We start from the raw sequence: 24205 nt of genomic DNA, 5'->3' as shown, positions 1-24205 counted from the left end.
TACATGAACTGTGTCCTTTTCGGCTTAGACAGGGAATACAAAAGTAAGAAAAAGAAAACTGCATTACTCTGTTCCATGCGATATCACAAAGTTCACCAACCTGGAAAATATCAGCGTAACCAGCCAGAGACTCCACACCCTCCTGAATTCTGGCACCACCAGAATCATTCAAACCAATGACTGGCGCACCAACCAAAATGGCCTGGTCCATGATCTGCGGAAGAAAAAACAATCAATAAATCAATAAATCAAGCAATCAATTAATCAAACAATCAATCAATCAATCAATCAAGCAAGCAAGCAAGCAATCAATCAATCAATCAAGCAATCAAACAATCAATCAAACAATCAAAGTGATACATGTATTACGCACTCCAAGTTCTATCAAAGTAATAAAAACTAATACCACTCAGCTCATTTAAAGTAACATCACTCAATCTTTCACTCAATGAATCAATCAACAAATCAGTTAAACTGTCAATGAGACTGTCAATCAGTATATACAATGGAACCCCCCTTTTAAGACGTCCCCCTTTTCAAGATCTTGACTTTTCAGATTTTCTCTTCATAAAGTCTGTAAATTTACCCCCATTTTAAGATCTTGATTTTTCAGATTTTCTCTTCATAAAGTCTGTAAATTTACCCCCATTTTAAGATCTTGATTTTTCAGATTTTCTCTTCATAAAGTCTGTAAATTTACCCCCATTTTAAGATATTGATTTTTCAGATTATTTCTTCATAAAGTCTGTAAATTTACCCCCATTTTAAGATCTTGATTTTTCAGATTTTCTCTTCATAAAGTCTGTAAATTTACCCCCATTTTAAGATCTTGATTTTTCAGATTTTCTCTCCATAAAGTCTGTAAATTTACCCCATTTTAAGATCTTGATTTTTCAGATTTTCTCTTCATAAAGTCTGTAAATTTACCCCCATTTTAAGATCTTGATTGTACCGGCACGGTTGGCCTAGTGGTAAGGCGTCCGCCCCGTGATCGGGAGGTCGTGGGTTCGAACCCCGGCCGGGTCATACCGAAGACTTTAAAATTGGCAATCTAGTGGCTGCTCCGCTTGGCGTCTGGCATTATGGGGTTAGTGCTAGGACTGGTTGGTCCGGTGTCAGAATAATGTGACTGGGTGAGACATGAAGCCTGTGCTGCGACTTCTGTCTTGTGTGTGGCGCACGTTATATGTCAAAGCAGCACCGCCCTGATATGGCCCTTCGTGGTCGGCTGGGCGTTAAGCAAACAAACAAAAAGATCTTGTTTTTTCAGATTATCTCTCCATAAAGTCTGTAAATTTACCCCCATTTTAAGATCTTGATTTTTCAGATTTTCTCTTCATAAAGTCTGTAAATTTACCCCCATTTTAAGATCTTGATTTTTCAGATTTTCTCTTCATAAAGTCTGTAAATTTACCCCCATTTTAAGATCTTGATTTTTCAGATTTTCTCTTCATAAAGTCTGTAAATTTACCCCCATTTTAAGATCTTGATTTTTCAGATTTTCTCTTCATAAAGTCTGTAAATTTACCCCCATTTTAAGATCTTGATTTTTCAGATTATCTCTCCATAAAGTCTGTAAATTTATCCCCATTTTAAGATCTTGATTTTTCAGATTTTCTCTTCATAAAGTCTGTAAATTTACCCCCATTTTAAGATCTTGATTTTTCAGATTTTCTCTCCATAAAGTCTGTAAATTTACCCCCATTTTAAGATCTTGATTTTTCAGATTTTCTCTTCATAAAGTCTGTAAATTTGCCCCCATTTTAAGATCTTGATTTTTCAGATTTTCTCTTCATAAAGTCTGTAAATTTACCCCCATTTTAAGATCTTGATTTTTCAGATTTTCTCTTCATAAAGTCTGTAAATTTACAATTTTAAGATCTTGATTTTTCAGATTATCTCTCCATAAAGTCTGTAAATTTACCCCCATTTTAAGATCTTGATTTTTCAGATTTTCTCTTCATAAAGTCTGTAAATTTACCCCCATTTTAAGATCTTGATTTTTCAGATTATCTCTCCATAAAGTCTGTAAATTTACCCCCATTTTAAGATCTAATCTTGATTTTTCAGATTATCTCTCCATAAAGTCTGTAAATTTACCCCCATTTTAAGATCTTGATTTTTCAGATTTTCTCTTCATAAAGTCTGTAAATTTACCCCCATTTTAAGATCTTGATTTTCTCTTCATAAAGTCTGTAAATTTACCCCCATTTTAAGATCTTGATTTTTCAGATTTTCTCTTCATAAAGTCTGTAAATTTACCCCCATTTTAAGATCTTGATTTTTCAGATTTTCTCTTCATAAAGTCTGTAAATTTACCATTTTAAGATCTAATCTTGATTTTTCAGATTATCTCTCCATAAAGTCTGTAAATTTACCCCCATTTTAAGATCTTGATTTTTCAGATTTTCTCTTCATAAAGTCTGTAAATCTACCCCCATTTTAAGATCTTGATTTTTCAGATTATCTCTCCATAAAGTCTGTAAATTTACCCCCATTTTAAGATCTTGATTTTTCAGATTTTCTCTTCATAAAGTCTGTAAATTTACCCCCATTTTAAGATCTTGATTTTTCAGATTATCTCTCCATAAAGTCTGTACATTTACCCCCATTTTAAGATCTTGATTTTTCAGATTATCTCTCCATAAAGTCTGTTAATTTACCCCCATTTTAAGATCTTGATTTTTCAGATTATCTCTCCATAAAGTCTGTACATTTACCCCCATTTTAAGATCTTGATTTTTCAGATTATCTCTCCATAAAGTCTGTTAATTTACCCCCCTTTAAAGACTCTCTACTTTTTTAGACCTGCATGATTTTCTCATTTTTGGAGGTCCTAAAAGGGGGGTTCCACTGTATCTACATTTTGAATGAATTTTCAGAATGTAACCGGTCATTCCAAATAGTATGTATCTCATAGGTTAAAAAAACCCAGCCTAATACTGTTTTCATTTTTGCTAGAATACTCAAATTAACTGAATTAAAGAAGTTCTACTGAATTACACATCGCATTGCCAATGTCCGCAAAGTTCAAATATATCGGATACCATGCATATAAATACCTTGCAAACTTTCTTGGCATGTGCCCCAGACAAACTACCTCCAAATACTGTGAAATCCTGCACACACAAAAAGATACAAAAATCAATGGCACGACAAGAGCATGCGGCGTCTTAATTAATTCCAATGGAAAATCTTTGGTTTGAATCCTTCACAACCTGGTCCTCTTTTTGATTGGAAGCTTCATATTCTTCCCAAGTGTACTTTTCTACCATGACAAATCTGGAAACAAGCCTAACTTTTGTCTTCAGCTTCAGCAGGACACTCCCCCCCCCCCCCCCTCCCCCCCTCCCCTCACCAACCCCCTTCCCAACTCTATTTTTTTTTAACCTTTTTCTTTAATGTTTTGATTTTTAAGCCCAAATTCAATGCATGTGAGTTGTGACTTTAGCTTCCAAGTACTACGAAAAATTGTGCTAACACCAAGTGTGAAAAATCTGAAAGCCCTGAATTTCCTTCTTTTTGGCGCTTTCTTTTAATGCAAAAGAAAAAGTGCTATTACAACAACAAATTTAGCTCGCCTGACAAAGAGAGCAAACTATACATGTCTGGTTTGCTGGCAGAAGCATTGCACGCACGCAGGCACACACACAAATGCATTCTTTCGCTACCCCATCACTAATTACAGCAACAGCAGTGAAAAAGTACCTGACTGAAGATGAAAACTGTCCGACCATTTATTCTGCCTCTTCCTGTCACCACGCTGTCTCCTGGATACTGAAAAACAAACAAATAGTTGGGTGAATTCTTAGTAGTGATAGGGAACAACGGACGGGTGCAGTGGCCTAGTATATAAGACATCGGCCTCCTATGCAGAAGGTCGCGGGTTTGAATCCCAGCCTTGCCTGGTGGGTTAAGGGTGGAGGTTTTTCTAATCTCCCAGGTCAACTTATGTGTAGACCTGCTAGTGCCTTATCCCCCTTCGTGTGTACACGCAAGCACAAGACCAAGTGCACATGGAAAAGATCCTGTAATCTATGTCAGAGTTTGGTTGGTTGTAGAAACACGAAAATAATCAGCATGCTTCTCCCGAAAGCTGCCTAGGGCTGCCTGAATGGCAGGGTGAAAACTGTCATACACATGAGTGAACGTGGGAGTTTTAGCCCATGATCGAAGAAGAAGCAAGTAACAACACCTTATGAATACATTAATCACTATGCAAATCTAGAGAATCTATATATACATGCTGAAGAATACACTGGTAAAAGTCTTTAAATGTCATCTGAACATGACTGAGAAGGAAAATAATTTTACTTTTTATTTATCATTTATTCATCTAACCATTTATGGTTCAGGTCAAGTAATCATTTCAAACAACACTTAGTACCTTCTCCTTTTCCATGCCAAAATCTGCACAGTCATGCTCAAGGAACATGTCATACTCCACAAACGAGCCCTCATCAAGGAGCACATTCAGTCGTTCCCTGGCAGTCAGTTTTCCCTGCAAGCAAAATGAACACAAGTCTCTGTATCACAAAAATAGAATGACATAAAGATTAACAATAAATACACAGCATGGTATTACAAACATACTTTTTAGTGGAGGCAACCAGACCACATGTACGCTGAAACAGGGGAACCCCCTTTTTACGACCTCCAAAAATCTGAGAAAATCAGGTCTTTTAACACTTTCTACCCCACCTATGTTGACCAAGTTTTTTTTTAGCCGAGACCAGCTGTGCTGCAGCAGGTCACTCAGAATTGTAGTAACTGTGTAGTAACTGTGTAGTAACTGTGTATCAACACGCTGGAATGCAGGCGCTAGATGGACGTTACAAGAAGCGACTGAAGCTAACACTAACAGTCTGAGCGGATATATCCGCACCAGGTCAGATAGAGCCATATGAATGGGTACGGATATATCAGTACCTGGAAGACAATGAGTTAAAGGAGGGAGTCTTAAAATGGAGGTAAATTTTAAAAAGGTTATGAACCAAAAATCTGAAAAAATAAGGTCTTAAAAGGGAGGGAGTCTTAAATTGGGGGGTTCCACTGCACATGGTTGTTGGTACTGAAGCAGATGGGGTCTAATTCCAACTAAAGGACTGGGTGGCCGAGTGGTAACGCACTTGCACTCGGAAGCGAGTTCGACCCTGGGTCAGGGCGTCAGCAATTTTCTCCCCCCTTTCCTAACCTAGGTGGTGGGTTCAAGTGCTAGTCTTTCGGATGAGACGAAAAACCGAGGTCCCTTCGTGTACACTACATTGGAGTGTGCACGTTAAAGATCCCACGATTGACAAAAGGGTCTTTCCTGGCAAAATTGTATAGGCATAGATAAAAATGTCCACCAAAATACCCGTGTGACTTGGAATAATAGGCCGTGAAAAGTAGGATATGCGCCGAAATGGCTGCGATCTGCTGGCCGATGTGAATGCGTGATGTATTGTGTAAAAAAAATTCCATCTCACACGGCATACATAAATCCCTGCGCCTTGAATATGTGCGTGATATAAATTGCATAAAATAAAAATTAAAAAAATTAAAAAAATAAATTCCCTGCGCTTAGAACTGTACCCACGGAATACGCGCGATATAAGCCTCATATTGATTGATTGATTGATATTTCCTGTACGTGAACTTTCTGTAGGTCACTAGGTGTTCTTCCTGTATACAGGGAATACTCCTGGGTGCACCTCCCGGTGGTTTTCTCGGATCTCATTTGAGGTCATGTGACACTTTGCTACACCCTAAAAAAATATCGTTTTTACCAAATGATTGTTGATCGAGAAACATTTTGACACAAACTTTAAATAAAAGCGCCAGAAACATGGCCTTTTCGACTTTAGTTACAATGAATGAACTCTAATAACGAAATGCGGCAAATCACTACTACTGCAGTTTTGCCGTCAACGTAGCGTAATGTGTTACAGGAAACAGGAAAACATCTAAACAAGTTGCACCTACAGGAAATGCACCCACTTTGGGTTCAATAAGACCCCTTCTGCTATACAAAACATTTCATGGACAATGAGTTGTTGTCTCCACTATCTCTCTCTCTCTCTGTGTGTGTGTGTGTGTGTGTGTGTGTGTGTGTGTGTGTGTGTGTGTGTGTGTGTGTGTGTGTGTGTGTGTGTGTGTGTGTGTGTGTGTGCGTGCGCAAACGTGATTGCAGGCATGCGGCGCGCGTGTGTGTGCGAGTCGACTTTTCTTTTCCTTCGTATTATATTGACATACATGTACATTTCAATGTTCTATCATGCATTATGTATTCGTATAGGTAATGTTGTAATTAGTAATACTGTATGATTGCGATTGACAATTGTCCTTTTATTGTCTTTATTTTTATGTCTTAGTTTAGCAGGGACAGATTGTAAGACTAGACATGAGCCTAAAATCTCCATCCTTGAGTAATAAAGTTCGTTCGTTCGATCTCGTTCTCGTGTTCGTTCGTTTGTTCTCTCTCTCTCTCTCTCTCTCTCTCTCTCTCTCTCTCTCTCTCTCTCTCTCTCTCTCTCTCTCTCTCTCTCTCTCTCTCTCTCTCTCTCTCTCTCTCTCTCTCTCTCTCTCTCTCTCGTGTATATATACATACATGTATTAGTCTCTTTTTGGGCGAGGGCAGGTTGAAAAAAAGTTTGTTTGTAATGCATGCTTATGCTATTGCTACAACCGTCGTAAAATAAAATTTTATTTTAATCTATTTCTCTCTCTCTCTCTCTCTCTCTCTCTCTCTCTCTCTCTCTCTCTCTCTCTCTCTCTCTCTCTCTCTCTCTCTCTCTCTCTCTCTCTCTCTCTCTCTCGGGCATTCAGTCACACACACACACACACACACGCCGATTCTATCATTTACCCAGTGTGGATCAGACTATGATTATGAATAATGCATGGCATTGCTCCTGCAACCTCTGAGTCTGAAGCAGACTTCGAGTGGGAATCAACAACCAATCGTCCATTTGACTTATTAACGATTGGATCACATATATACTTCAACTCACTGTTTCTTAGCAGGTGTGCCCATGTATCTTCTTCTAATTGCTTATGAATGCTGACTCTACTTTCGATATAAAAACTAAAACATGCTCTGAGCCCAGCTGTGCTGACTAACCTTCTTGTGTTGTGCCTCAATCCTACGTTGGCCACCACCCAAGAGCGCTTTCTGTCTCGTATTTTCTATCCTTTGCTTTACATTGAGAGTATGCGCCATGCTTCCTGCTTCGTTTGAGTACCAGTGGGTCGCAGATAATGGCAGGATCTGCCTGCAAACAGCATTCTGTTGCAACGCACGGTTGCAGAACCTCACTAGAGCTGCCATGTTGTTTTGTCAAGGTCAACAAGGACTGTACCACAGTTAATGCTTCAGCGATAAAAATGTTTGCCACTAATTCTGAGTTTATAATTAAAACATAAATATCGTATATCTGCTTGTGTCACGTAAAATGCAATCATGGTACATATAAATCGAAAAAAATATTTTAAAACTGCAACGTTTCAGTTTTCTGCGGGTCTTCAAAATATGTCAGCCTCCTTCATTATTCGTGGTCGGTTGTTGTAAAGATGTCTGGCCACCCGCGAAGGCGTTATGGTCAGAGGACGACGAGAGAAACCTTTATTGCCAATGCAGAAAAACAAGTAGATCGGTAAACGTAGAAACGAATATACTCCCTAAAAACCGATGCACTTGCAAAACAACTCTGGTCGTTCAAAAGCAGACGCTTCTTTCAATGGCCTGTTTCAACTCTGTTTTTGCACTGGTCAACCCTTTTCATCTGTTTACATGTGTCATGTCGACCGGACCGCTCCTGTTAGAGTTTTTATAACAGTATTTAGGGTACATGCTTATTTTTCTTCCACATAAAATAGTTGTTGATAACTAAATGCAAGCCCCCCGCGGGTTAGGGGGAGTCACATATTGGTTGGGACGAGAAAGAATTTACCCGGCGCTCCCCAGCATGTTGTAAGAGGCGACTAACGGATTCTGTTTCTCCTTTTACCCTTGTTAAGTGTTTCTTGTATAGAATATAGTCGATGTTTGTAAAGATTTTAGTCAAGCAGTATGTAAGAAATGTTAAGTCCTTTGTACTGGAAACTTGCATTCTCCCTGTAAGGTAATAACTAATATATTGTACTACGTTGCAAGCCCCTGGAGCAAATTTTTGATTAGTGCTTTTGTGAACAACAAACAATTGACAAGTGGCTTTATCCCATCACCCTCCTTCCCTCCGTCGCGATATAACCTTGAATGGTTGAAAACGACGTTAAACACCAAATAAAGAAAGAAAGAACTAAATGCAAAGAACCAGGTCTGCGCATTAGAAACAATTGTCTATTGACAATCACAGTTGACACTATAGTATATATCCATGGTGGACATTGGGTTAGGATACAAGTTGGAACATTTCTGAGCATCACCTATTGACGTCCATATCTTTTTCTGTGAGCTACAGAAAAAACAAGTGAAGTCTGCATGAATAGAAACTGGAATTTGTTGTTAATTGTATAATTGGGCATTGTATAACTTTCTATTGAGTTCTAACGAATGACGTCTCACAACGTGCGTGGTCGTCCTTGCCGGTCAAGAAAGCCGCCGCGATCATTGCGCAGACGACACTTCTAGACCGCCAATATTTTTTGTGCGCATCACGTGCTCCACATAAATCGGCCGGAAACGAAGCAATTGGGAAACCTGGATAAGCGTGTCGGATCTACAAACTACAAGTAGTTTTTGACTTCCACACTACACACATGTGCCAATTAATTTTTGAAAATAAATAACCATGTTATTTCATTCACATCTCCAGGGGAGACACAACGCCAAAGCCAATTGTGCGTGATCCACACGAGCCATGGTCACTGACGACCATCACTGCATTCAAACTCCTCACTTCTGCCAGATTATGTGCCGCTTTGTGGAACATTGTGACAGACTGTGATGAAGTATTCAACTACTGGGAGCCAGTGAGTAAAAGTTCTGAAGCAATGTAAGCGTCACTGAAAATAAAGAAATAAAGATAATGTTAAACACAAAAACAATGTTTGGCATCAATTTAAAAAAGCAAATTTAAAGTTTCCGGTTCCTTGACTGACCCTATTTTTTTCCTCCCGACCCTTGAACTTACTTTAGACCCTCCAAAAATAAAAAATATAAAATAAAGAAAAAAACTCGATTTGCAGACTTTAGAAGGGAAGCTACCCTTTTCTCGCATCTAGGGGACACAAGTTTTGACCAATGAAAAGCCAAATTTTAGAGAGAAAAATCAACAACTATTGACCACTATTTTCTATATAAAGATAACAATTTACCGACATACTGAAGCTATTTTTTTATATTCGTTTTGCCTTGTCACCAGAAAAAAAACATTTTGTTGTTGAGCCTTCTGTCTAAGGATGTTAAGTCTGCCTGAAATGTTGTACTGATCTCATCCTAGCTAGTACAGTTCCCTCTGATTGCCATTGTATTTTTTCTACACCCTACTGCTACTGAACATTGTAATGCACTTTGTCTCCTAGGCTCACTACCTGTTGTACGGCTATGGGTTTCAAACATGGGAGTATTCACCAGTCTATGCAATCCGCTCTTACGCTTACATCCTTCTTCACGTCTTACCTCTCAAGATCTTCCAGACTCTCGTCACAGACAACAAGGTAATTCTGAATCATGAGAGAGTGAAAGTATCTGCCCATTCTTAGTCATTGTTATTACTTTTAATGTGAAGTAACTGGATTAATTGTAAAAACATCACGTTGGAAATATTAGCAGTGTGGGTCTGTTTCATCTTGCTAGACAACGGGTCTGAACTTGAGAGGGCATTCATGAATTTTCTTTGGCCTTATGTCTAGAGTAGCAATCCGAAATGTTTGAGATGACAGAGAAAATTAGAATCTGACAACAGATTGCAAGCAGCAGTATCTGCTAGTGCTATTGTATATGACCCCAAAAATCCTTCAGCTAAAAATGGTTGGTTAATTTCTTGGAAAAAAAACCACTTCTTCTTTTTGTGTTGTCAGGCAATAATCTACAGCAGGCATTCAAAACCAATAATTGTAAGTCTATTTATTGTGTTTTTCTTTTAAATAATTAGGTCTATCATAGTGTGACCCTGCTGTGTGTTTTCTTTCAGATACTGGTTTTCTACCTTCTTCGCTGTGTTCTGGGAATAGCATGTGCAGGATGTGAGGTTTATCTGTACAAGTAAGGAATCTTTTCTAGAAATGTTTATCATTCACTTTCATTAGCAACTGATTCAAAGATATGCAAGCACTGTACCTATAATGGCTAAATGTTATTATATATTTTTTAATGTAAACTAGTACCGTACTTTCCGGGTCATAAGGCGCGACTTTTTTCCTTTCATTCTTCGACCGTTTGTTACCGGTATACTTTTTTAATTTTGGTGCGCCCTATCGGCCCCCTGCGCCCAATGGGTGACTGGATTACAATTTTGTTTAAAAAGAAGGGGGTGCGCCTTATGCGCTGTAGCGCCTTGTAACCCGGAAAATACGGTAAGTACAGTTGCACCAGTCTTTTATAGCCATTTTTGGTAGGACCTTTGTTTGACGTTATGGTCATGTGGTCGCAATGGAAAGGCGAAATGAATTACTAAAAACTGTTGAGAATCCTTGGGGGTGGTCGTTATCAAGAGATGGTGTCTGGGAAGGTCCAGTGGTATCAGGTAAATTATCGGGTAAATTATCAGGTGTCATGAAGTAAAACTAAAAGTTGCCATCGTTAACAAAAAATCTAAAATATTTCCAGGTTTTGGGTAGCTGTAAGATTCTGCTTCTGCTATAATGAATTGTCAGCCATTGATTTAAGTGAAATTTTTATTTCTTCATGTCTCTCTTCCCTCCCTCAGGACAGTAAATCAGCATGTTGGATCCAACATAGCGCGGCTGATGCTGTGGTTCCAACTGCTGAGCACAGGGATGTTCATCTCATGTACTGCGTTTCTCCCAAGCTCCTTCTCCATGTATCTCACCATGCTTGCCGTCGCTGGATGGGTGTCGGGCAATAACAAGGTTGGTAACAGCTTTAAAAGGGATGCAGTCTACATGTATGCTAAACAATGCATGTTTTCAGTGGGTATGGAAGATACATTATGACTATGAGAGAGGGAAACATCTGTATGCTCAAATTGAAACTGTATTCCACAGTTACACTAACAGGTTTAAAAGGGATGCAATGTACATGCTATACCTTGTATGTTTTCAGTGCGTATACAAGATACATTATGAGAGAGGAAAACATCTGTAGGCTCAAATTTAAACCATATTCTTCAGTGCAAGCAGCTCTGTGTAATGTTTTTTGTTTTGCGTTTTAGCTGGGTTGTGTGTGTGTGCTTTTATGTTTGTCTGTCATGTTTTGTGTATGTGTGTGTCACTGTGTGTGTTTTTTTGTTGTTTAGTTACTTTTTTTCTTGCGAGAATTCACAGTATTACTATTTTGCCAATTGTTCAATGTTTGTCGTAGAACATGCACAATAAATTGTGGTTGCAATGCAATAGGTAGCAATAGGTTTGCATTTGATTGAGTGAACAACCATGATAACGTCCACATGAAGATGTGATGATAATGTGCTCTTTCTGTTTGCTCACATCTCTTCAGGTTGCCATTATGGCCACCGCAGCCAGTGCTATTTTGGGATGGCCCTTTGCAGGAGCTCTGGGGTAGGTTCCGTTTTGCTGTTTATCTTTGTCGAAGGTATAACAGTGGTACCTGTGATGAAAGGACACCCTTGAGACCAGTCAAAAGTACCGGCACGGTTGGCCTAGTGGTAAGGCGTCCGCCCCGTGATTGGGAGGTCGTGGGTTCGAACCCCGGCCGGGTCATACCTAAGAGTTTAAAATTGGCAATCTAGTGGCTGCTCCGCCTGGCGTCTGGCATTATGGGGTTAGTGCTAGGACTGGTTGGTCCGGTGTCAGAATAATGTGACTGGGTGAGACATGAAGCCTGTGCTGCGACTTCTGTCTTGTGTGTGGCGCACGTTAAATGTCAAAGCAGCACCGCCCTGATATGGCCCTTCGTGGTCGGCTGGGTGTTAAGCAAACAAACAAACAAACAAACCAGCCAAAAGTGCCCCTACATTGCAGGTGGCCTGTCATGACAGGTACATTTTTGTAACGATAATATGAGATGTCCTTTCTTGGGAGGTGTCCTCACATCGCAGGTACTACTGTCATGAGTGGGTGGTTTTTTTTTAGTTTTTTTTTATAATCTCAGGTGGCCATATTTAGTTATACAAGTGATGAATGTGTAGTTCAAAAACAAAGGAAGAAAGAATTATCCAGGCATAGTTTTTACATAGATTTGAATGAAGCAGCAGATGGGCCTAAATGTGTGGTATGTGTCTGCCAGAAAGGTGATGTCTTCAAACTCTCATTTTGGATTTATCACACATCTATGCACCTGCATGCACGAACACACATACATGCACATCAACACATGCACGCTATATTTACACACTCACTCACACAAACACACACACACAAACTCACACAAATATATTCACACTCACACACTCCCCAGTGTGTCCAAGGAAAAGAACAGACAGAAAATGGAAGAGGCACTCACACATTTTGTAAGGGAAAGTGGTCGTTAGGGTCGTTTTTAGCATGCTAACCTAGTGATCTTGTTTATGTCACAGCATTCCAATTGCAGTAGACATCCTCTTGAGACAGAAGAAGATTGTGCAGTTCATCGCCTGGTCATCCATTGCTCTTTTGGTTTTCCTGGTGAGAGAATCTCTATGATTATCAGTACCTGCATAATTTTTATTATCTTATACGTACCTGTATTTCACTGTACCGGTATAGATTGAAACTGCTGTAAATGTTAAACAAAATCAGTGGTCATTAGAATCAGATATGCTGACTTCTGGTTGTTTTCAGAAGAATAAAAGAGATTTTTGTTTAAAAAAAAATGAGAACTGTGTGTTGAAAAAGGCAGATGATTTTCAAGACAGACTACCCGCATAGGGAATGCAGTTGAGCACATACTAACATTTACCCCCTCAAAACCTTGCAGCATAATTATTGTTTCGAGCGCTTAAGTCTTAAAGTTAAACATCACTTTTTTCAGGTGCCTGTGGTTCTGATTGATTCATACTTCTTTGGTAAACTGGTGATTGCTCCTCTCAACATCATGCTCTACAACGTGTTCTCTCATCATGGTCCTGATCTTTATGGTGAGTACTTGCACGAATGCTTTATTCGCTTTATTGTATTGTTTACGGAAGTGACTGAAATGGTGAAACTGATCAAATCAAGTGGTTTTTTGATGGGGGGGGGGGGGGGGGGGGGGGAGGGAGGGGTGTCAAGTCAGTATGCTAACTAAAATAGTTGTGTTTGTTAGTTTTGTCAGTAAAAGAAGAAAAAGAGACAACAACAAAGCATCAGTTTCTTTATTATGGTGTATTCCAGAACATCTTCACAACCATGTTCATTACATTACAAAGTCTTTCTTGAATGTGGACTTCAACTTTCAAGACTGGGGAATCAGTTGGGGTAGATAGGCATTGCGTCCAATATGAGAGTCATCCTCAGAGACTGAGGATAGAGAAAATCAGCTGTTGTGCCAAAACTACATGTTCCTTCCTGTAAAGACTCCTCTGATGTTTTTGTTTGTTTGTTGTTTTTCTATTCAATCTTTAAATCCGCTATCAATGATGGACAGACACACAAATAATTGTTTCTCGGCCTTTTGGCTCAAAGATCTTCTTCTTCTGTGTTCATGGGCTGAAACTAACATTTGCACCTGTGTTGTTTGCACGAGTGGGTTTTTACAGGTATGACCGTTTTTTAGCCTGCCATTTAGGCAGCCATACGCTGCTTTTAAGGGGGGTTGGCTAAGATGCAAGTGTAGTACAGCATCTGTTCTTATCAGCTTGATGACTCTTTTGTTAAGTAGTGTACACACAAAGAAGAGACGGCTGAGTGAGCAGCGTGTTGTTGTTTTGCTTCCTCAGGTGTGGAGCCTCTGTCGTACTACCTGCTGAACGGTTTCCTCAACTACAATGTGGTCTTCTTCCTCGCTCTACTCTCCCTGCCTGCAGCAGTGAGTATACATCTTTTTTTCTGTTCTGTTTATATTTTATTTTTGCTGTGGAAATCAATGATAAAATGGCTGTTGAAATAAGGGATCCCATAGCTGAGGGGCATACAGCACAATATAATACAAATTTAAAACAACAACAACAGATTTATTGTCTGCTTTGTTGGTACATGTACAACCAGAATTTGTTCTTTTGGTCATCAGACACAATATGAATACAGTTAAACATTGGATCAGCCCTATGCCTTCCTGTTATCTGTGTACTTCTTGTTGTTGTGACTATTGCAGGATGCCAGATTTTTTTGCCATGTGTTTCCTGTGGTTGTGTTAAACTTTCATATACAGGTGTGTTTCTTGCTCTTATTTTTCAGTTACTGGTTGGTCTGCTTGTTCGTTTTCCAGCAAACTCAAGTGAGTTTTCCATTTAGTTTTTTTGTTTTTGCTGCTGTTTCAGATTGTTTAGATATTTACTTTGGCACTTCTTCTTTGTATGTCAATTGATAATGAAACATTTGCATGGAATATATATTTAAGAATTGCTGATAACAGATTTTGTCAGAAGAAGATAAAGTCTTGTAATGTAATGTAGTTAATATAAATGTTTCTGTAAAGTTTTTAAACATCTGAAGTGTGGTTTCTTTCTAGCTTATTGTTATGGTTCAAATTTTGAACGATCAGTTACAGAGTGAACAGTTGTTTTTTCTATTTATCAATCCTGATCTTAGCTTTGATATTGCACCGGATAGCAGATTTAACACAGTTTTAGACTATTACCATTCAAAGAAGAAAGGACCATGGCATATTATTATAAGATAATAATAATAATAATAATAGACATTTGTTAATCGCCCCTTCTCACAAGAGCTCACGGCGATTTACATATTAATTTCTGCCGTGTAAGCTGGAATTTTTTACACAATATATCACGCATTCACATCGGCCAGTAAATCTCAAGCCATTATGATTACGGCGAATATTTAACTTTCACGGCCTTTGTTTTCATCCAGGAATTCCGTCCTGGCTTCTTCTGGCACCACTGTATATTTGGATCTTGATATTCTTCTCACAGCCTCACAAGGTTAGTGGTCTGCAGTGCATTGGACCCCCCACCCCCTTTAAAGACCTTGGGGTTTTTCTTCAGATTTTCTGTTCATAATCTCTTGAAATTTACCTCCGTTTTACGACTTCTTCCTTTTTAAAGAGCACATTTTCTCAGATTTTTTTTACGTCTTTCAAAGGGGGATTCCACTGTACAATAGACGAATCAGGAAATAACTGTCAGGGTTATATTAGTTGCATGTGGAAAAGTTGCATCCCTTTAAAATAGTGATGCAAGCAATCTCTGTGGAAATTTTCGATGATGATATCAGAGTGAAGAGTAAGCTCTGATGAGCATATTTCTCAAAAGATAAGGGCGTTATATCAAACGGACAATTCATAACATGTACATGGAGGCTGATTATTCCCTGTCATGCCATGATTGCTGGAGTCCATATATCGGCGGCGAGTGTTTGCCTCGTCCATCTTGGACTAGTGATATCCCCTGGTGTGCGCGTGTATTGTCCTCGCTGTCCTCCCCAAGACACCCACTCGGCGCCCGAAAAGCCAAAGTTGTTGAGCAAGTTCTGTTTTTGTGGTTAATTGTTTGAGAATTTCAGTAAGCAGCCGGAATTTTGATGAGGGTAACCTCACAGGACTATATTAAATCATATCCCCTTATCCCCTATCCCTTGAGTCTTTAACATGTTTTATACCTGTGCTGTTTCAGGAGGAGAGGTTTCTGTTCCCCATCTACCCATTCTTTGCGCTGGGAGGGGCTGTGTTCTTGGACAGTGTTCAGGTAAGCTTTTGGTTGTTGATGGTTACAAAAATGTGAAACAGAGAGACTGCTAAAGTTCCACAATCATGAATATTGGATACATGACAGTCATATTCTAAGTCCCAGCCTCAGTTATTAACTTATTTTTGTCTGTTGTCTTTTGTTTGTCCACTTCCATGGGTCGAAGTTCTTGTGAATGTTTTGTTTTGTCCTGAATTAAACGTTCCAATAATTTAACCTTTCTTGTTTTTGGATTCCTTGCATTTGTTCGTTATTGAGATAGATGGCACATTGTGTGAGTTTTGTTGGGTTTGTTCAGAGAGCCTGGAGCTACTTGGTTCCGGACAAGAGAGGCAGCAGATACACAGACAGCAGTAGCATCTTCTCTGTCTTCACCGGCATCCTCTTCTCACTGCTGTGTCTCTCCCGCTCTGTGGCTTTGTATCAAGGTAAGTGTTTCTTGTTGCTGCCTGTGGTGGGGGGGGGGATGGAGGAGTGTTCGAGTGTGTGTTTTTTGCTACCGTTGCATAGATTTTAGTTTTCCTTTTGTTTTGTAGATTCTGAAAAAGACAAGGTTTGACTGAATATTTGATCCTCGCCCTCGGTTTTTGAGTCACTTGAGAAAAAGTGACTCTATGTAATCGGTCAGTGTTAGTCTGTCCGGCCGGCCGTCCGGCCGGCCGTCCGTAGACACCACCTTAACGTTGGACTTTTCTCGGAAACTATCAAAGCGATCGGGCTCATATTTTGTTTAGTCGTGACCTCCAATGACCTCTACACTTTAACGATGGTTTCGTTGACCTTTGACCTTTTTCAAGGTCACAGGTCAGCGTCAAAGGAAAAATTAGACATTTTATATCTTTGACAAAGTTCATCGGATGTGATTGAAACTTTGTAGGATTATTCTTTACATCAAAGTATTTACATCTGTAGCCTTTTACGAACGTTATCAAAAAAACAAGGGAGATAACTAGCCTTTTCTGTTCGGCAACACACAACTTAACGTTGGGCTTTTCTCGGAAACTATAAAAGTGACCGGGCTCAAATTTTATGTGAACGTGACTCATTGTGTTGTGAATAGTAATTTCTTCCTGTCCATCTGATGCCTCATATAATATTCAGAACTGCGAAAGTGACTCGATCGAGCGTTTGCTCTTCTTGTTGTTTTTTGCATAAATTTTTTTACCGTTCCTTAAGTTTTTTTGAAGGATATATGTGGCCATGTGTATTCATGCTAATGCAGTTACAGTGAAGTCTTAATTTGGGGGGTTCCACTGAAGTTGGTGCATGTCAATGTTGCAGGTTACCACGCCTCCATGGATGTGTATGTGGAGCTGCAGAAAGTGGCCAGCAACCCCAGGATCCACTCACTGCCGCTGGACAAGAACGTCAACATCTGTGTGGGAAAGGAGTGGTACCGCTTTCCCAGCAACTTCTTCCTGCCCTCCGACAGGTCAGATTGCCACTTCATTTTATTTACTCTACTTTACTTTTTTATCCCAATGCTGGGAAATTCAAGTTGCTTCCTCCCAATGGAAAGCTCGCAGCAACAATTGCAGAGTGGCGCTACCCCGGTGTGTGCATGTTTGGGTGTAATCAGCCACCTGCACTTATGGCCGAATGACCGAGGTCTTTTACATGGTGGTGACACAGGGGGGGGGGGGGGGGGGGGACATGGATACCGTCTCTTGAGTCTGCATAAAGTTGTCCTGTGTCCGTCCCAGCCGGGATTCAAACCTGTGACCCTGTGATCAAGTCCAGTGCTCCGAGTACCAACTGAGCTACCCGGCTGTGTAGGGGGTGTGGGTGTGGGTGCGTGTATTTGTGTGTATTCACACACAGGCATATAGTGTATGCAAGTGTCTGTGTCTGTGTGTGTGTCTGTTTCTCTGCCCTGAGGAATAGTAGATGATACCAGAACTGCCCATACTCTGGCCACATCTTTGTTAGTTTTGATCTGTATCCTTAATTTCATATTTACATTTTCATGGGAAAACTTGTGTGTTTGTGTGTGTGTGTGTGTGTAACTGTGTGTGTTCAAATCTTATTTTGGTTTCTGTGTGCATGTGTGTGTGTGTGTGTGTGTGTGTGTGTGCGTGTGTGTGTGTGTGTGTGTGTGTGTGTGTGTGTGTGTGTGTGTGTGTGTGCATTCAAATCTTATTTTGGTTTGTGCAGGTGGCGACTGCAGTTCATCAAATCCGAGTTCCAGGGTCTGCTCCCTAAACCCTACGAGCCAGGCGATCACGGAACGAGAGTCATCCCGTCTCATATGAATGATATGAACAGAGAGGAACCAACTAGATATGTAAGTACCAAATACTGTGGAACCTTCTGTTAGGAAAACATCACACAAAACCAGGTATTAAAAGGGAGTGAGCCTTAAAATGGAGGTAATACTGTAGATATTGCTAACAAAAACATTCTGAGAAAACTAGGGTCTTGAAAGAGAGGTGGTCTTAACCCCTTCACTGCCACAGTATAACACCATTTTGGTATTGCTGTGCGCCAGGGCAAATTTCGCTTTCTTCGGTAGGTTCACTAATCTGTTCACTGCTCAATCATTTATTGAGATATCTCTTAGATCTTTGGCATTTGGTTTGCTTACACCCTTGGCTATTATTATGTGATAACATGATCATTGGACTTTGTTTGTGATTGTTATAGTAAAAATCGATATAATGACCATTTTTGTCAAAAATTACAGTTTCCAAACTTTCGCACACACACTGCAGCATGTAAAACCGCAGAAAACACAGCTAAAACTGGTGTCAAACATCAGGTACTCACATTACAGCCCATAACAGTATTCTTCTGTATGGTAATCCATAAATCACTTCTAATAGAGCTTCCAGAACACTGTATCATTTGAAAACAGGTCTACGAGTTGATGTCCGACTTTCGGCCGCCATTTTGAATCTTATAGATCGGAAAAAACTTCTAAAAATGTTTTTACCACGTGGTACTAACTTATCTGAACGGTCAATGGGAAAGAACTGTGTTTAAACCCCTACAAGAAGTTGGACAGTGGTTACCTCCCATTTAGTTTTCACAAATGTCCTGAAAAGTGCTGATGTAAATGCCACATACCTAGTACGTGTATGGGCGTATGACAAACCAAACATGACCTCGTATCTAGTACGTGCTGGGCAGTGACGGGGTTAAAATGGGGGTATCAGCAGGGGGGGGGGGGGGGGAGAATGAGAATGTTCAGATTAGGCCTCTGTGATAACCAAATAATAACAGGGAAGGAAAGCTAGATGCACTAATAGCTCCGATGAGTGTATTTCGAAAGTAAAGGGTATGATACTGAGCGCACACTGCATAACATACACATCTGAGTTTGTTATTCTCTGCGATCGTGGGTCCTAGCCGGTCAGCTGTGAGCAGTTGCTTGCCCCACTCTCTGGGGTGCAGTATCTGCCACAGCGCTTGAAAATCGTGACGGTTACATCTTTCGGGAGAGGTGTCCATTGCAAGTAGTCCCCTCTGTAAGTGTACATCGTTGTGTGTTCTCTAGTTTTAGATACAGTACAAGGCTTGCCAGGTTTTTTGTTATTTGTACATTTCTGTTTCAGATTGATGTCAGCCGGTGTCACTACATGGTCGACCTTGATCTTCCGATTGAAAGCAAATTAGAGCCTCGTTATTCGCAATCTGATGATTGGACGGTGGTGGCAAGTGCTCCTTTTCTGGATGCTAGCAGGTTTGTGTTTGCATGTATTACTCGTATGGCTACCCCTTGGAAGCATATTGTTACTTATAATTCACAATGCTCCTCTGTGCTATTGCACTTCTTGTCTGTGACTGTCTGTGATACTCTTCAGTTGCATGAATGTATCAAGACATTTGACTGCAAAATAATGCACTGACAATTGCTTTAGCACAAAAAAATAGATAAGATTTTTTCCAAAACATAGTTAACCATTCATTCAGTCAGAGCAAGTGTATACACACAAACCGAAACGCACTTTTGTTGCTCAAATTGTTTTCTCAGATTTGTTGAATCCCTAAAAGGCTGTGTTTATTATTTGGTACAGCAACAACCTTTGTGCACTTTTGTAAGTACGAACTGTGTGAATGTGGATTGGTCACATTATTGACCTGAATTGTGTATCTGTTTCTGTGTGCAGGTCTCATAGATTGATGCGTGCATTTTACATTCCATTCGTGTCATCTCAATATTGTTCCTACGCGGACTACAATATTCTGAAAACCACACGTACCAAAAAAACTACAAAGCAGAAGAAATCTTGATGTGAGCAACAGTAGTATCAATGTATTGTATTGTGTTTCATCTCCATGTTCCTTTGACTGAGTCTTGACTGGGTAAGAGTGTATGATTCAAGTACTGTGTATGTATGTGTGCGCATTTATGTTGAAATATGTTTGAAGTAAGAATGTGCTTGAGGTTTGTTTCATTTCATATGGTATGTCTGGGGCTCATGGCGTCTGCTAACTTTATATGCTAGAAGAGAAAAGCATCTATGTTAAAAATACATGTATGTTTTATGTAAGAACATGCTTGAGGTTTGTTTCATATGGTATGTCTTGGGCATACATTCATATATGTTATCTGCTAACTGTATGTGATAGAAGAGAAAAGCATTAATGTTAAAAATACATGTACGTTTTATGTAAGTTCGTTTCATATGGTATGTCTGAGGCGAGAGGTGTCAGCTAACTGTATGTCATAAAAGAAAAAAGTGAAATTTTCAGATTGGGCAAGCATACCTTGCGAGTTGACTAAAAGTAATGATGAGAAAATACTCCCTTTCAGGAATATTTTGTTGGAATAGATGTTGAAATATGCTTACACCAGCTTTAAGTTTAACTGACTTTTTTAGTCACTAAAGAACCTGTATACATGTATATGTATTCATTTGCTAAATTCAAGTTAAGGATTTGAATATTCATACGCTAAATTCAATCAGTCATTAAACCCTCACATCCATAATATGTTTCATGTTGATATGTTGTTTGTGAATACACATTTTTGTGCAGGAGTCCAAAGGAAAATAGCTATGCATAATTAAAGATTAATGAAGATATCATGTATAGTTGAACACTTGCAGTGGAGCAGAAAATGTGTATGCAGTAGTAGTAGATGTATTCTTACTTCAAACCAATTTGTGCAAATACCTGTAACTTACTACAACCAATGTGCAAATATGTGTACGCTTATGCTCTTGATAATTTGTATTACAACAGTAAATATTGTGCCTGAATTGATGTTGTGCAATAATAAATCAAGCATTTGTTTTAAACAGAATTCGATATTAGAATTTCTTCCATGTCATGGTTACTTTTGGGTTGTGGTTAAATCCACTCTTTTCGGTTTGGTAGTTGTAGAGCGTAACAAATGCAAGAGTAGTTATTGTTGTCAAGGTTTTAGTGAATGTTGTGAAGGACAGAGTGTCAGTAGAGCATTTGTATTGATGTGACATTCCCAATTTTTGAAGTTAAAGGTGTACTGCTGCTGAACATGATACATGTACTACAGCAGAAGGGTTCAATGTCGACTAAAAGTGGGTGGATTCCCTGTAGGTACATTTCCTGTAGGCGTTTTCCCTGTTTACAGGGTATACACCTGGGTGCATTTCCTGTATCGTTTCGCCGATCTCGCTGAAATTCACGTGATGCTAAGCGACATCGGTAGAATTTCGGATTATCTGTCTTTTTCGCCAAAGCATTCAGCAATTCTAAAAGATTCTACGGTACGCGGTCAAACCGCCATTTTTTAAGGGGAAGCAACGCTAAGGTTATTTAAATTGGCTTACTGCAGTCACGCGCTTGCACGCAAGATTGAGCAGTATCGTACTTTCCTACAGGGAATCCACCCACTTTTGGTCGAAATAGACCCCTTCAGCTGTACTACTAGACTAGCTGATTAAGTGATACTTTTGGGTTGATGATAATTATACAAGGGGCGTCATTTGACACCGTCAGGCAGAGAAATGCTGAAATTTCAAAAACACCAAAGACATTGCCGTCATTTCAGTAAAGCTGACAAACTATTTCAAGGTTTAAATAAGGCTAAGAAGGACTGCCTTAAAGTTTCCCCATAATTCCAGAAACTTGTATGGCCATTTCAGCAAGTTTGTGGAAGAAAAAAGATTATGGCAACATCCCATGATACTTAGTCAGAAACACTGGAAAGTTTGTATTTAGTCATACATTGTATCAGCATTTCTGAAGTCTTAATTTGTAAAAGTCCTGGTATTGATTTGACATGCAGCAAAGTGTTGTCTATTGTAGCAAAAGTTTCAGTAAGTGTGATAGATCTGAAGGTCAGTACTGCGAGTGCAGACAAGTATGTGTGAATGTTATATGTGGTGTCAAAGACTAGCTCTGCTTGTTTTGTGAGGCATGTTCCTTAGCAATAAGTGCAATCTGATGGTGAAGAAATTCAAACACAGTAGAACCACATATATTATGACAGACTGAGAATATAACTTCATCATAAGAAATATTACTTTTTATGCATCTTTTCTTCTTCTGTTTTTCTTTAAACGGGGCTTTTTACTGACGATGAAAAGTGGAAAAGAAAACACAATGAAATGTTATTCATGGAGATATGAACCCGTTGTCTTACCTTGTATCTGAAGAAAAGAACATTGAAAAGATTCTACTGTGTAGATGTGCCGACATGTGTTCCTGGTCTGTTTTGTTTCAACAACATTCCATCACAAAAATTTAGTTCTGGATTTTGTTGTAGCTGTCGTTTTTAAGGTTGTTGTTGCTACTGTTCTTAGCAGTGTTTATGTTATTGTTGTTGTGTTAAACCTCTCACAGGTGAATTTCTTTGAAGTTTGAATCAAGACGAAAAAAACAAAAATCAAGCTTTACATTAATGTACATCACCTCAGGTTCCGTTTTACAGGGTTAAACACGTAAATCATACACTGAAAGTCAATTTGTTTCTTTCTTCGTAATATATACATGTACCATGTTCAGAAAAACTCTGTCAGGATTTCCATGCGCTGTGGTGGAGTTGCACCCCTGGCAGTAAGGAAAACAATAATACACTGCTGAGGAGTAATTCACTCCGATGTGTATATTAAGTACTGTCCGCTGGATACAATGTCTTTTTCTTAAAAAAAAAAAGAGCCTTGACTTTGTCAGTGGGAAGAAAAACTTAAAACGCTTCACAGGGTATGCTTGTTTTTTTGGTTGTATATGTGTAGATACTAATGTTAGTTTGAAGGTAGTCGACTGTTGTAACAGGTCTTACAGGGAGGACGTTAAATTGTTAGATTAAAAATGCTGCTGATGACAAAATACAATCATGCTTTGTGATTGTGTGTGTGTGTCAGTCACAGTGTGTGTGTGTGTGCACCAACAGATATACATGTTACTAGAGGAATACCCGGCTTCGCCGGGAGTTTGTGCCCGGGGTCCACCTGAATATGCCCACCAAATCTGATGCCGAATATTTACGATATCACAAACAGAACTCTACAATGCACAGGTGTTGCCTTGCGAGCTATAAATAGCTCACAACTTCTAAGGCGAACAACTCTGCAGAGTCTGCTGTGAAGGGCGACGGTAGTCTCCCTGTCACACCCGCCCCCGTTTGAATGAACTTTGTCCCCAAAGTTGCGAACCATGGACCCGCCAAGCTTAGGTCCCTCCCAGATTCGTGGAATGGGAACAGCACGAATATGATTCAGTGGCCATAATGCCATTCCTGAACATATCATGTCGAGTCCCATCCCTGTCGACGACGCCGAATGTAACCGAGTGCCGAAACACCACAATCACCTTTGGAGGCAAAATCCACTCAAATCAGGATTGAGAATTTAAGAGCTTATCTCTAAGCCCTTTATAATCTGTAATGGCTTCTCAAAGGAAGGCCAGAACATACAAACACACCAAAGCCGCCAGACCACATCACAAACAGAACTCTACAATCCACAGGTGTTGCCCACACACACACACACACACACACACTCACACACACAGAGAAGCCGTATATATATATATATATCTATATCTATAAATATATAGAGATAGATGACAGTGTATTTTTCGCGTGGCTATAAATTGATTCGACCTTTGCACTTTTACAGTGAGGACAACTTACGGGTGCAAGGAAAGCGTTCTGGACAGTGCAGTGACCTTCTAAAAATAGTAACGGGAATATCTGAAGCTGCTTGTCATACCGTAGCGCGCCACACGAAGAAAGGGAGATAAACGCGCAAAACACTGGAGAAGATAAGGAAGAGTTACTGGGAGTGGATCTACAGAAAAACCAAAATCGGTTCAGCGCTGCGCGCTGAGAGCACGTGTTGAAAATTCTCATCGACCAGGTTGTGTCCGGGGTCTACCTGAATATGCCCACC

General features: G+C 39.7%; 2 protein-coding genes across 3 annotated transcripts in view; one reads left to right on the top strand and one right to left on the bottom strand.

The window, feature by feature from the left end:
* LOC138983728 (propionyl-CoA carboxylase beta chain, mitochondrial-like) overlaps positions 1–7342 on the bottom strand; it is a 79816-nt gene extending 72474 nt beyond the window's left edge. Inside the window, exons 1-5 of the mRNA XM_070357039.1 lie at positions 7103–7342; positions 4388–4501; positions 3709–3777; positions 3063–3119; positions 101–214 (exon numbers count right to left, since the gene is read on the bottom strand). Of these exons, the coding sequence (XP_070213140.1) occupies positions 101–214; positions 3063–3119; positions 3709–3777; positions 4388–4501; positions 7103–7309 (561 nt within the window). The 5' untranslated portion in view covers positions 7310–7342. The remainder of the gene's footprint in view (positions 1–100; positions 215–3062; positions 3120–3708; positions 3778–4387; positions 4502–7102) is intronic.
* Positions 7343–7505: 163 nt separating this feature from the next.
* On the top strand, positions 7506–23146 carry LOC138983727 (alpha-1,2-mannosyltransferase ALG9-like). 2 transcript variants are annotated; one of them, XM_070357038.1, is made up of 17 exons: positions 7506–7626; positions 8796–8952; positions 9505–9639; positions 10116–10186; positions 10851–11013; positions 11600–11661; positions 12639–12726; positions 13073–13178; positions 13959–14047; positions 14416–14455; positions 15052–15122; positions 15813–15884; positions 16183–16312; positions 17166–17316; positions 18039–18168; positions 19439–19566; positions 19994–23146. In XM_070357038.1, exons 1-17 carry the CDS (start codon positions 7577–7579, stop codon positions 20115–20117), a joined length of 1767 nt encoding a protein of 588 aa, XP_070213139.1. In that variant the 5' UTR covers positions 7506–7576; the 3' UTR covers positions 20118–23146. The 2 variants fall into 2 exon arrangements, with proteins under 2 accessions (XP_070213139.1, XP_070213138.1); XM_070357037.1 differs by having other exon boundaries at positions 7515–7634.
* The last annotated feature ends 1059 nt before the right edge of the window (positions 23147–24205 follow it).

This window comes from Littorina saxatilis, linkage group LG13 (assembly GCF_037325665.1).
Source record: "Littorina saxatilis isolate snail1 linkage group LG13, US_GU_Lsax_2.0, whole genome shotgun sequence".
Taxonomy (NCBI): domain Eukaryota; kingdom Metazoa; phylum Mollusca; class Gastropoda; order Littorinimorpha; family Littorinidae; genus Littorina; species Littorina saxatilis.
Note: the sequence above shows the minus strand (reverse complement) of the source record. Positions and strands in the feature narration are given on the sequence as shown.

What these genes read in the sequence shown, in the direction of transcription:
- LOC138983727 (XM_070357037.1), top strand. Translation starts at nt 7,552, where the DNA reads ATGTCTGGCCACCCGCGAAGGCGTTATGGTCAGAGGACGACGAGAGAA. An exon ending in CCCTTTGCAGGAGCTCTGGG is followed by an intron (nt 11,662 to 12,638) that starts GTAGGTTCCGTT and finishes TTTATGTCACAG; the next exon opens with CATTCCAATTGCAGTAGACA. An exon ending in GAGAGGAACCAACTAGATAT is followed by an intron (nt 18,169 to 19,438) that starts GTAAGTACCAAA and finishes TTTCTGTTTCAG; the next exon opens with ATTGATGTCAGCCGGTGTCA.